The following is a 13451-nucleotide window of genomic DNA, read 5'->3' on the forward strand; positions in this document are numbered from 1 at the left end:
TTTTTATAAACAATCCATTTAATTTTTCCTCTAAAATAAGTATCACGTTAAAAAAGTAGTTTTTCTATGTTTTATACAGCTCTGATCCAATCGATTTCTAATGTCGCCGGTCCTTTTTGTTTAATTGGCTGGTACACTCCACCATACATCTGAAGGCCTATACTCGTTATTTGGGATATATCTAAGGGTTCGCTATTGTTGTTCCTTTTGCCTCTATAGTAAGCTTTGAATTCAGAAAAAGGTAAAGTTCGGATTGCGAATTCATCTTTGGGAGCCTGGAATTGTATTAAAAAAAGATTTTATTCAAAGGAAAAACAAGTAAAATTAATGTAAAAAGTAAAACTATTAAATCGAAAGTTGCACCGTCACTATAAGCAAAAACCAGAAAGTTATAAAAAAAACAACTGTACCATTATTGTTTCTTTATTTCAATCCTCTTTATCTCACCTCTAAACCTGTGACTTATAATATTTATCTTTGTAAGAAGCTTTTTAAAGCAGTTATTAAATTAGCAGACATTACTTTTACAAAACTTTTTTATTTGCCTATTTCACTTTTTAATTTATGGCGCATTTACATTAGGTCGGTCACCGAAGGCGGCGACCGCATTCGGTTTAACTGAAACGCTTACCTAAATTGAGTTGTTTACATTGGTCGGTTAACCGAATTCGGCGACTTCATTGATGCGGCGATTGTATATTGAACAGTCGGGTTGCAAGCATCGTCATGAACAGTCTTGTGTTAGAAGGAGAAGATTAGACCGAATACGGCCAAACAAATACATGTTTATATTAGTCGGTGATCGAATACGGTCTAATCGACTAATGTAAATGCGCCTTAAGATTTTTCAAGTTTACTTTCCTTATATCCAAGCTTCCTCTTAATAAGTATTTTTAGATTAGATTTTTGTTTTCAAGACTAACTATTCTATTTATTGTTGAAAATATACATACCTGGAAGTATTGTTCATATGAATAGTTTGGTTCATCATTTAGTCCTTTGTGTCGCAAAACAACTTTAAATCCATTATATTGCCCTTGGCCTCTGCATTTGATCTGTAGTTTTGTGTACCCAGTGAGATTGTATGTTTTGATCGCCCTTATGCCCGCAAATCCCGCGCCGTTTAATTGTGGATTTAATAATGCAAAAAATATGGCACGTCTGTACTGAGTATTTTGATGTAAAGCGAGCAAAGCTTTCGACATTCCAACATTTCGAACTGTATCTGATTGTTCTTGCCAATTTTCCACGTCATCACTTTTGGTAAAATCAAACAAATACCGTTCCTCGGGTAAAGAAATGTTACTGCAATAAGTAAATAATAATATGAGCAATAAAATACTCGAAAGCATTGTTATCATTATTGCGAATCGGTATGTTTTTAAAGTGAGAATAGGTTTTTCGGCGACCAGTTTGATTCTTGAAGTGGTAAACACTCACAGAAGACAGAAAAGAAATGAGGAGGAATCTTATGTTTTATGATCCCCCAACCCAATGTTCAGAAATCATTCATCATCGCCAAAATGTCTTCAATATGTTAGGCTGCTGCTAATGTTTACATATATAGATAACTATATTTATGGACCGTTACAAAATAACGATGTTACGATTGGATAGCACGTAGCAGTATTTATTTATACATTTATTAAAACCAGGCGTACTAGCTTGCCTTTTGCAAGGAATGGGTAGTTGACGGTTTAGACGTCAACGAAACGAAACTGTTAATATGCTTTTTAACTACTTGTTTTTGCCAACTAGTTAATTATACATTCAAGGAACAAAGATCCGAAGACGGGCGGAGAAAACAAATACCAGTAATTCCTATAGTTTTAGATTAAGTCAGTTTATGGTAGGGTGAATTTAGTTTCTGTCAATTTGTATGGTACATAAGGAAATAAATGTTATGAGCTTATAATCATGTCACAGAGTTGAAAGGATTGCGGAACGCCATCTTGGCTTTCTCGGTGAGCGGGCTAAAATTTGAAAAATACACTTCTGGTTGACCAGGTTCTTGAAGACCTGTCCCAACCTGACGCGCTTCAATATAATAATATATATAATAATCGATATTTTTTTACTTAGTATTTTGACCAGCTATCCTAAAAGCGCGGCTCTTCATGGAGCGTTTCATTTGTGGTAGGATTACTTGGTTGAGTACAAGGGGAACTTTGAGTGCCACGTTCGAGTAAATACAAAAATTCCCGCTTCGCCTGCTTATGATAACTAGTTATGCCACTATGTAAATTTATGTCCAATTAAACTAGTTAAATGAAAAACGGACAACGGTTGAAACGTTGAAGGTGGATCAACGCCCATCCCTAACCTACCTTTTACCCCCTCGAAAAAAAAAATCAACTTACCTTGAATAACAGTGGACATTCATAAAAATAAAAAATGTCATCGTTGTTAATGTACTAACTTTATATGAAAACATATTGTTAATTTAAATATAAAATAAGAAGCACAAATACGCACTGTGTGTACTTTCATTAACTCAGAAAACAACTGTTTTTAATTACGGCCACAAGTATGTGCGACTATCATTCATCACTAAGTATAAACACAGCTTAGCTGGTAGATAGTCCGAACATTTGACTCTAGTTATCTTTTATCGATGTCATTGACGTCTAACAGTATCGAAACTGGTTTAGTCGCAAAACAAACTAATTTTGAATTTATATGGTAGGATACAAAAGTAAATGATGTTCAAACGAAGTCAATTGAGGTTATAATACAGTTTCTAGATTGGCGCAGTATGTTCACTGGAATGTAGATAATGACCATATTACAGATACGTAATTGCTAATATCCTATGTATACACATTATATACTTAATTAGCGCATAATTTTCTCAATACTTACCATTCCTCAAACTCGGCAGGAAAGTCTTGTGTATTCGATGAGTCGTCCATATTTGGTTGAATTTCCTTTGCAAGTTCGTTGACAAGTACTGGTGGAATTAAAATTGCCATTGTTATAAGAGTTCCAGGTATCGATTCTAAAGACAGGATACACTAATAAATGCTTTTCGATTACGCAAATTAACTCGAATGATAATGAAAATTTCGTTAGACACATTTATACAATATAAGTGTCGCCCGCGACTCCGTCCGCGCGCAGTTAAAAAAAAAATGAAAAATAGATGTTGGCCGATTCTCAAACCTACTGAATATGCTCACAAAATTTCATGAGAATCGGTCAAGCCGTTTCGGAGAAGTACGGGAACGAAAACTGTGACACGAGAATTTTATATATTAGATTTTTATACATTACGCGGAATGTGCTTGTTTTTTAATTGGACAGTCATTCCTATTGAAATAAATACTGTTATTTTGGAGAAAAAGAAAGGAGTCTCGTAATCTCACATCCTATTAATTCCTTCTAGTTTTCTAGCGGACCGATTCACCGAGGTTCTTTATGATTGAAACTAATGGTGATGATCCATAAAAAAATTATTACATTTAGTAAACAAAAATTGCATCACTTGAACTCTTCCGTCCGATCTTGAAAAGTTAATCCAGTCACACAAGTTCTTCAAACCATAACTAGACATCTAGATGTTTGGTGTTTTATTAAAGTTAATTATCTTACCAATTAATATTAGAGTGAATGTGAATGTTTAGATGGATAGATGGCTGTTTGTAAGAAGGTATCTCGAGAAGGGCTTATCAGATTTTTGTGAAATTTGTCACAGATAGAACATAGCCTGCAAGAACAGGCTAGTAATTAAGTTTTTTAATCCCGGGCGGACGAAGTCAAGGGCAAAAGGTAGACAATGAAATAAACTGAAAGATGTGTACAAAAATCATTTATTTATTTTCCACCACCACTTTGAACTGAAGGATGTTTCAACATGCCAACTTTTCTTAGATATCTAACAATAAATGGTGTGGCTGTTAAGGTAACACCTATCCTAAAGGGAGCAAAAAACTTATGCACTCCATACGCTATTACAAATGTTCCAGCATTTGATGCAGCAATTTTTGAAAGTGTTCCTTCGCTCATATTGAAATACTTCATTATTGCCACTATGTCGACTCCACTGAAAAGAAAAAATTATGATTATTCAATAGTTATAACTAAATCTTTTTTTTTACATTGTTAAGTTCTAACTTTTTTAGTTCCACAAAAAATCATGTCTGGCAAAAATGTTTTATTCTAGTTGTCAAATTCAAGCTGAATTTATTAATTAGTGTTAACATGCAATAGTGGCAGCTTAAGCACTTAAAATAACATACCTAGACACAAGAACATAGCAGGCCCCCAAAGATAACAATGAAATGGAAACATGAAAAACAATTACTGTAGAACCATACTCCTTCACAGCTTTTTTCAGTTTTTCTTTGGCACTCATCACCGTTTGTGTGTCTGTACTCATTTTCCGTGTTCCAAAAGTGTCAGCTATTCTTTGAAAAATTATTATGTACAAGTTAATTACATTTAAAGAATTTCACAAAATTGTATCTGAAGAAATATGATATGAAAAATCATGTTAAGTAATTGATTGTTTATGAATGTTAGATAAGGTATTAAAAGTTGAGTGTTGCTAATGCATAGACACAATCTTTAAAATATGATTTTTTATCTTTGGTTAGTAAATCAAGCAACAGATAATGTAACAATTTATATTAGATATGTTTTACTGTATTAAATTAAAGAGTCTCTTAGTTATTGCTTATTATTTAATGTTATAATGGGCCAGTAATTCTAATATTTGTAATTAAACTTTCACCATTTCCTTTGTATTTAAACATATTAATGAGACAATGTATTAAGGTTCATACTTCTTAACACCTTAATACTTTTTATTAGGTAAAATTAAAAATTCTTACCTTTTTTAAAGAGTTTTCCTCGAAACTCATTTCGCAATGTCAAATAATGTGCACTATGTAGGTGATCAGACAAATACTTGTAGCCTTGACCCCATTGTGATCCAGGCATGTTTAAGTGTGTGTGATTCCCACTAAATGGGCTTGGCACATTACTTTGCATCGACGATGATAGACTGACAGCGCCACGACAATCATATTTATTAACATGAGGATCAGATTGTAGAGTAATGTCAAATTCTCGAAAAACTGGCTTTAACTCATGAAAATTAATAACTGGTCCAGAAATATCTCTTTCTCGTAGTGGAGAAAACCTTCCCATTTCTGCTGAATTTATATCAATTACATTTGTCGGTAATTTAAGAGTGGCCGCTTGAGGAAACTTTACAGAGCCAGTATTATGTATTGTGCTGCCCACTTGATTGGTACCACCTAACAAAGGAACAATATCATGAGAATGCTTCGCGATACAACGTAATCACATAATATACATTATGTAGAATATGTAAATAGTTGTAACGTCAACAAAATAACTGGAAAATTTCGAATGTTAAACTTGCGAACACGTACGTAAAGTCTTACCTAAATAACTGAATATTATATAAGGTTTTGCTTTCAAGTTGCAACTCCATTTAACCGATCCTTTAAACATTTTGAGATGACAAGTATATTTTATTTTTCGTGTTAATTAAAAACAAACAGAGAGAAAAATGACACACAAGACAAACAAGCATGACGTACAACAATTATGACATTTACTTTTGGTTATGGTTTTTGCACAGAGAATATATTTTATTCAATTTCTTAACAATGTTTTGTCCAACCATACCCATCAGTGCCTTGAATTTACTTAACGCAATATTAACTTATAGTTTGTCTATTTGATAACTAGCTTGACAGTTCATTTGGAAATTCACTAGAGGCCTCAGATTAAGAATTAGCTAAAGGCCGAGTAAAATCGGTTATAAATCTTTTCGATTTTCGATAATTGCTCTCATAGAACTTGCAATCGAAAATTTCGAGATTACCGTTTTTGTTTTTGAATTACAAAATAAATAAAACAGTTTCTTTCTAATCCTATTTTATTCTTCAAAACTACATAAATAAATAAAACATTAAACAAAAATTGCGGTGTTGACAAACAAAAAATATTAAATTGTTTTGAATGTTTTTTCAGGTATCCTGGATGCGGGTTGCACAGGACCGATCATCGTGGCGATTTTTAGGGGAGGCCTTTGCCCAGCAGTGGGCGTTACGAGGCTGTAGCTGTATGGATGGTATGTTTTTTTTAGTTAATTGTGCGATACAGACCTGTAACTGTAACAAACTGTAATATATTTGAAAAGCAGAGCTGGGCATCAACTCGTTAATCCGTTAATTAACGAAGTTAACATTTTGCTTAACGGATTAACTTTTAAGTTAACTTCTAAAATTGTTAACGCTTTTGTTACCTTCCGTTAATAAAAGTCCGTTAATTGTTAAATTAGAAACTTGGAGACGTGCTGTCATTTTGTTTAAATTACGTGCCACGCCGGCCACGCCAGCACGCCACACTCGTAAGTTCAACTATGTTGAGCGACTGTCGGCGATTTGAATGGTGAACGAACGAGTTGATAATTGATATTTGTGAAGTTCGCGTGCAAGTGTGATGCATCAGAACGTCCGGGAAAGACGTGACCAACAGGACAATATCAAAAGAAGGTTCGAAATAGTATATTTCATTACGAGTATATAAAAGCAAGAGTATGTAATAGCCCACATTTCGAACGCTCTTCGTCCTTGCAATACCCTCCAATCCCTTTTTGAGCAACTGTATTAAAACATTTTTTTACTCGTGCTTAATTTGTTCGCATAGACTTTCTTATCCAAAATGCGCGTCAATCATCTCGATCTGTCGAAAATAGGTAGAAAAGTACAGATTTTATATAAAACGCATTATAATTTCCGTCAAAAATCAGAGCTATTTCTGTCATTTTATGTCCATATATGAATGATGATGATGTAATCCCGGCCGATATCGGCCACGGCGACTGTCTTTCACTCCGGTTTTGACGTTGATGTGCTCGCATGTGGCTTATGTAGCCAATTTTGTTTATACAAATCCTCGTACATTGTGGACATGAGAGCACACCGTTCACGTAATTATAGCTGATAGCCGCAGGTGGTCTGGCTTTCAGCTCGTCGCGTCTGGCATCTAGCTCAAGGAGCCGCTGTTTTTCGAAGGCTTTGACGCTATATTTAACTAGCGAATATATGAATAATATGTCGACGAAAAACGAGCTGCTTATTGTTAGTGATCTCTGACGCCCATAGACATGGACAACACCAAAGCACTATTATTGGAACAAAATCAAAGTTAATTTTTTATAACATTTATTTCATGATTTAATCGTTATCTCTTAAATCTAAGATCTGAAATAATAGCTATATGATCTGATGGAAACACAATACTTGGAAGAGCTGTATGAGCTCGCAGTTCTTCAATTGACGGAAATGGAATGACCTGTTGACAAAATATTTTGCAATATTATTACTTCATAAAAAAATAACAAAACCTTTTTTGTAATAGAATTATTTAGATTTTATAATATTAACATTATACCTGTTCTACTTCAATGTTGTTTTTGTCATAAAAAATGTAATCCAAACAGTCTGCAAATCCAACCGTAAAATTGGTAAAGGGAGGTGTTCCACAAGCACTTCCAAGAAGGAGATCATTCGTTAGACATAAGTCGGAGATTTTTTCATTAGCATCTGTAACATTTTGTATTTTTTGAAGATTAAGATGGACACTTGAAGCTAGTTAAATATAATTTTTGAGGCCTCCAGAAATAATGTAAACTTACTTGACTGCCAATCTGGAAGACTATCAGGAGCTATACCAGTGGTGTACAACTGATATATACCACAAGAAGGTACACTGTTAAAATCACCACACAGAATCAGGGATATCCTTTTCTCAGGATACTGGAATTATGCGACAAAATAATTAATGTTAATCAATTGATGAAATGGAAATAAGAAAATATAGATAAAAACAAACCTTTTTAGTCAGATTGTCTTTAATTTCACTTAGCCAATATATCACTATTCCTCCTTGAAGCAGCCTTATATGATCAGCGTCAGGATGGAAATACAAATGAGTGTTGGCAACAATTACTATTTCATCAAGATTGTCTTTTGATTGTAATATAGTTGCACTAGCCACTGTCGATCTGTCCAGTAATCTATCTAGCAATGGCTTATTATCTTTAATTGTATCCCATATTGATTGGAGACATGGTAAAGTTTTTATAGCATCTGCTAATAAAATGTTTTCTTCTTCCAACATTCTGTGTAAATTACAAGAAGATATAAATACTAGTATTAATAGAGCATCAAAGCTTAAAAACTGGTACTTACTCAAATCTGGATTTTCTATAAAAACAAGCTAACCCCTCAGAAACTGTTTTGCCTTTCTTATAAAATAAGCCTTTTAGACCAATACTATCCAAAAATGGTTCTAAACTATTATTAAATATCTTTTTGTCAACTTCTTGAAGGCAATAAATATCAGCATTGTATCCTGGTTGAATAACAGTTTTATATGTTTAATAACAATTGGCTATTTCTTACCAAAATCTTACTGCCCTAAATATATCAGAGCCACAGCTTGTGTATTGAAAACATTTAACAATTTTAACGAAAAGATACTTGTTCTTGTGGTTTGAAAATGATTGCTGTTCCAACTTTTGTTTTTGAACATACCTATATTTTACTGTTTCTAGTACATAAAATGAAAGTCTGAAATACATACTATTATTGTTACATACAGAGTACCCCTCAAACAAAGTTAACAGACAAAGACAATTAGTCTTTTTAGTTATAGAATTTGTTAACATTAGGATGTGGATCTTCAACTTACCTTCAAGTTCCTTTAGAATAAGTTGTTTCCTGTAATCCATTTGAAGAGCATATGGGGGGCAGTATGGATGGAGTACACTTCTTGTAAAGTCTGAGTCACAATACAAATCTGCCAATATATTGTATGAGACACATCGGAAACTGTAAAATGACAAAACTTATAAAACTTGTGCATATTATATCAACAAAGACACTCTATAGTAAACCAGGCTTGACTTTTTAAAATACAAATTAATTTTGACCTAGAAACCTTTTTTTTGTAAAATATTGTATTGATTTGCAAACAACCTCACCTATCTTATCTTACTAATATTATAAATGCGATAGTTTGTATGTCTGGATGATTAGATGGATGTTAAGGGTATATCCAGAATGGTTTAAAGTATTACGAAATTTGGTATAGATGTAGAACATAGTCTGGAAGAACACATGTACAATGTTTTTTTTAACGCAGGGATGGAGTCTCGGGCGACAGTTCATATTTATGTTAAGTTACTGACCTAGTAATTTCTTTTTTAACATTTTAAATAATATATACAAATAATAAAAAAAAAACAAATAGCAAGGTAGGTAGGTAGAGCCCACCTTGAATCTTTTAATTTTGAAGCTGTAAACTGATGTCTTGTCTCAAACGGACATGGGCCAGGACCTGCTTCCACTAGAGTTGTAGAAATAGTTTCCACAGCTGGTCCAATGGTGTTGTTATTTCCTGAAAATTAATTGCAATTATTATTCTTAGAATCCAGTCAATTATGTAACTGCTTCGGTTTTCATATATGCAGACTGTACTGTCCTATACAGCATTATTACCTACTAGCTTTTACCCATAACTTCATCCACCCAGATTTGAAAAAAACTTATTAAATAGCCTATATGTTCTTTCATCCATCCATTTACATTTAATATTATTAACTATTGACATTCCTTGTAATTTCATTGCAATATACTTATGATGTGACACGTTTGTCCTAAAATCAGGAATAAATAAGCAAAAAACGTTGTAACCAAAAATATATTTACCTGGAGTACATTCTAACTTCAACTTCATACCTACATCCACTGATGTTGGAACATATGAATAACTATTACCAACTGGAATCCAATTAATGTGAATATCACTTACTACATTTCCTTGATCATTAACAGGTTTGCCTGTATACCACTTGAAATCACATTTTTCCTTTATTGTGTATAAAGTTTCAAAGTTCTCGGGATAAACAGGAAATCCAAGAAGTAAACTTTTAGGTAAATTTATATTGATAATCCATGGCGCATTAAAAACTGCTTCATAAAATTGCTCACAAATTTGAACTTTGAGTGGTCCTTCCATATCAAATAAATCCTTGCAAGAATATTTATCAGACATTTCTTGGTTATTAACATCCAATACTGCAATTTTTATTTTAGTATCAACACTAGTCTTTTCATTTTTTTTCTTCTTCTTAGCCATAACTTTTTGTACATTCATTTCTATACGGTTACAAAGTGTTTGTATATTCTCTGTAGGTTGCCTTCTAAAATTAAACTGTCTAACAGCATCTTTAACTTTCAATAAAAATGATACGTCGATTTTTTCCTCCGCCTCAACGTAGCGAAAATAACATTTGCTTGCGTTCATTGCACTGGTCTTTGAAATTTTTATAGCCGTAGAGAATTTGTGGGTTAGTAAATTTAATCTAAAAATCATACTACATAGTAACATGATATTCTGTCTGTCATATTACTTTTTCTACGTTTTACCTTAAAATTACAAATAACATAACAGTGAAGAAGATCGTTATAATTAATTATAATCAAGAATCGAAGCTTAGGAAAATAAAGTAAACAGCTTTAAGTTTTAGGTTAGAAATGGTAAGAAAGATAGGCAAGGAACATGTCAATGTCAATTGTCAAATCTCAATATAAGTTTTTTTTTATTTTATGACCTGGTAACATAGACCTTTAGGTCACAACATAATACCCCGTTCACACTAGGCCAGTAGGCCAGTCGCGCTCGAAATCAGCGCTGATATACAACTGGCCTAATGTGGACACCCATGGAAGCCAATAAGCCAGTCTGACCGATAACGGGGATGGCGTTCTACTTTTCAGGCCACTTCGGCCATTCCGCTGCAACTGGCACAGTGTAGTCGGTCTGGGACAGGCCAGTCCAGTTCTCACTAAACAATTGTATAGGTACAACACGTTGTTGTTTTATCTAGATTCTAGACTGTTTAATCTGTCAATATTATTATTTGTCATTTTTGCTTTTTTGAATACAAATATAATGCATTTGTGTTAAAACTGACGGAATTTAATATTGAAAATGGAGCTCCAACTACGGATAGAAAAAGCTGTACCTGTTGATAGAATGGTAACTAAAATTGCTTTTTGAGGTTTTAAAATGTATTTTTGTCACTAATTTATGCTAACCCGGATCATCCGCCTCGAGCTGCTTTATCAGTGAAGCAGACCCCTCTTATCTCTTTCACTAATCCACTTTATAAGCCAAGGTTTTTTTTTAACTCTAATTAATTTCTTTTACAATTTCCTGAATTACTATATTGAAAGCTTGTTTATGTAGCGTATTCCATTTTTTTCTCGACGACATTGTCCCTGTATTCTAAAGAATAGTAAACTAAGCCACGCCTCAGACTGGACTGGCGTAATGTAGACAACACCGTCCATGACAGGCCAGCGCAACTGGCCTACTAAGCTGGCCTGGTGTGAACGAGGCATAAGATTTTTAAAAAGTACAAAAAAATAAACATAGAGTAAATTTGTTTCAACTCCATGTTTTATTCTCACTTTAATGGGATGAAATAATTCTGTAAATATACTTAAAAACATAGCAAAAGATCTTTTTTCATCCACCAAACCATTCATTATTTGTGAGCTTTTTTGCCTTAGACAGATTGCCTGGAAAAACTGACAACATTGAACGGCTACGTGTCAAGTAGTTGTACGCGTTGCATAGCCAACAACACCAATTAAATTCAATTCGATTGCCTACTGTAAAACTTTATCTTCATAAAGTTAGTCGTCTCTAAGGTGTTTCAGATCAGAATATTTATAACTTAAAATGGTAAAGAGATAAACTAAGAATTGTTCGATTTAAGTAATTTGTAATCAATGGTGAAAATAATAAATATTCTTTATTGTAAATTCAGCCAGCTGCTCCGAGTTCTACTTCGGTAGGGTCTGGTGGACGTTCACCAAGTAAATCGTCTGCAGTCCCGAGATCTTCAAGCGGCGGTACAGTACGACAACGCAAATCTACTACAACTACAACAGCTGCTCGAAATAGAAGCACCGGTGCTGGCTCGGGTGGTATGTGGCGCTTCTACACCGACGATTCTCCAGGCGTTAAAGTGTAAGAATTTAAACATATTTACTTAATTCTACATATTATTTTGAATCTCAGTAAAATTATAAAATGAGTTGTGATAGGTAGTAATTAATGTTTCAAGGTTTTTTTAAGATTTAAGGTAGTATCCAATGTTGGTATGAACATGGGCAATATAAGATCTATTGTGAAAACTGTTATATTCTTGTTATTAGGCAATGTGTGCTTCTAATAATGAATATCTGTCTGGTCCGTCCCAGATGAACTTATAACGTTTATATTGATGAAATACTTAAGGGTGGTATTAAGAGCACCTAAAACCAATCTGTATTTTTGTGTAGATGTATAAATGTAAAAGATATAACAACCACACCAAAAGAAAGACCATGGTCTTGTATGCTAGTAACCAAGAGGGGTGTAGGTGTGTTTTTGTTTTATGACAAAAATCTTTTTTTTATTCCCAGCTATGCTTTCATATAGAGTTGATCACCTTAATAATAACATTGTTGGTGCAAATGTGCCAACATATAAAGCATGTTAGTTTTCACAGGGAATATACTTGGACATGTATTACCCCTTGGGGTTATATTTTAGGTGGAATAGATTGACTAACCCTGATTATTCATTCAGAACAGAAGTCACTATATTAAGGGAAATCCTTTTGTAGGTTATTTATTTATAAAGAAAAAGGTTTTACATACTTATTATAGTCTCATACTTCATTTATTTCATTAATTTAATATTTGTTTTCTTTGCAGAGGTCCAGTTCCAGTATTGGTAATGTCTCTCCTGTTCATTGCATCGGTGTTTATGCTTCACATTTGGGGAAAATATACTAGAGCATAAATTATATTTAATGTTTTTTAATTTTAATTGCAAGAGAATATGAGATCATGAGAGGGGAGGGTATGTTGAGATAAATTATGTAATCTTATTCTTAAATAAAGATAAGTTTTTATTTACTGATTTTTTTTATTTAAACCTTAAAAATTAGTTCATATTTACATAAATGATTTAATTTAACCTAGAATAGTAGAAATACCATTATTTCTTTCTTATTTATACTATATTTCGTAGCTGCCATCAGTACTATCCACCATTTCCAAAATAAAATGTAATTCATAGGTTTTTAAGAAATCTGATCTAGGTATAATCATATCTTATTCACTGTTTCCAGTTTATATTATCAGCCTTATAATTTAGAAATTTAAATCATATGTAAAAAAAGTAAGAACTAAATCTAAAAAGTAAATTTATAATCACAATACATAAACAAAAATCAAGATACAAAATTGATCTTATATTCAAATGTTCCTTATTTAATAAAAAAGTATAAAATAATTAAAAAGTATATATAAAAATTTTAAAAAATATAAAAAAGTTTGTAAAAAAAT

General features: G+C 32.9%; 4 protein-coding genes across 6 annotated transcripts; 1 reads left to right on the forward strand and 3 right to left on the reverse strand.

The window, feature by feature from the left end:
- Positions 1-65: 65 nt before the first annotated feature.
- LOC106710809 (uncharacterized protein C9E9.15) lies at positions 66-3076 on the reverse strand. Of its 2 annotated transcripts, none has more exons than XM_014502978.2 (3): positions 2863-3076; positions 954-1305; positions 66-275 (listed from the first exon to the last, which is right to left on the reverse strand). In XM_014502978.2, the coding sequence occupies exons 1-3, from the start codon at positions 2970-2972 to the stop codon at positions 72-74; spliced, it is 666 nt and encodes a 221-aa protein (XP_014358464.2). In that variant the 5' UTR covers positions 2973-3076; the 3' UTR covers positions 66-71. The 2 variants fall into 2 exon arrangements, with proteins under 2 accessions (XP_014358464.2, XP_014358465.2); XM_014502979.2 differs by lacking the exon at positions 2863-3076 and adding an exon at positions 2361-2803.
- Positions 3077-3791: 715 nt separating this feature from the next.
- On the reverse strand, positions 3792-5596 carry LOC106710746. Its single transcript, XM_014502904.2, has 4 exons — positions 5412-5596; positions 4833-5261; positions 4239-4401; positions 3792-4042 (listed from the first exon to the last, which is right to left on the reverse strand). The coding sequence occupies exons 1-4, from the start codon at positions 5479-5481 to the stop codon at positions 3814-3816; spliced, it is 891 nt and encodes a 296-aa protein (XP_014358390.2). The 5' UTR covers positions 5482-5596; the 3' UTR covers positions 3792-3813.
- A 1403-nt stretch (positions 5597-6999) lies between these two features.
- On the reverse strand, positions 7000-10560 carry LOC106710713 (2',5'-phosphodiesterase 12). 2 transcript variants are annotated; one of them, XM_014502863.2, is made up of 8 exons: positions 9753-10560; positions 9318-9441; positions 8734-8873; positions 8232-8394; positions 7873-8161; positions 7676-7796; positions 7432-7583; positions 7000-7332 (listed from the first exon to the last, which is right to left on the reverse strand). In XM_014502863.2, exons 1-8 carry the CDS (start codon positions 10432-10434, stop codon positions 7222-7224), a joined length of 1782 nt encoding a protein of 593 aa, XP_014358349.2. In that variant the 5' UTR covers positions 10435-10560; the 3' UTR covers positions 7000-7221. The 2 variants fall into 2 exon arrangements, with proteins under 2 accessions (XP_014358349.2, XP_014358348.2); XM_014502862.2 differs by having other exon boundaries at positions 7676-7802.
- A 1094-nt stretch (positions 10561-11654) lies between these two features.
- Positions 11655-13019, forward strand: LOC106710770 (protein transport protein Sec61 subunit beta). The gene is made up of 3 exons (XM_014502931.2): positions 11655-11796; positions 11882-12084; positions 12816-13019. The coding sequence occupies exons 1-3, from the start codon at positions 11794-11796 to the stop codon at positions 12901-12903; spliced, it is 294 nt and encodes a 97-aa protein (XP_014358417.1). The 5' UTR covers positions 11655-11793; the 3' UTR covers positions 12904-13019.
- The last annotated feature ends 432 nt before the right edge of the window (positions 13020-13451 follow it).

Source organism: Papilio machaon, chromosome 1 (genome assembly GCF_912999745.1).
Source record: "Papilio machaon chromosome 1, ilPapMach1.1, whole genome shotgun sequence".
Classification (NCBI taxonomy): domain Eukaryota; kingdom Metazoa; phylum Arthropoda; class Insecta; order Lepidoptera; family Papilionidae; genus Papilio; species Papilio machaon.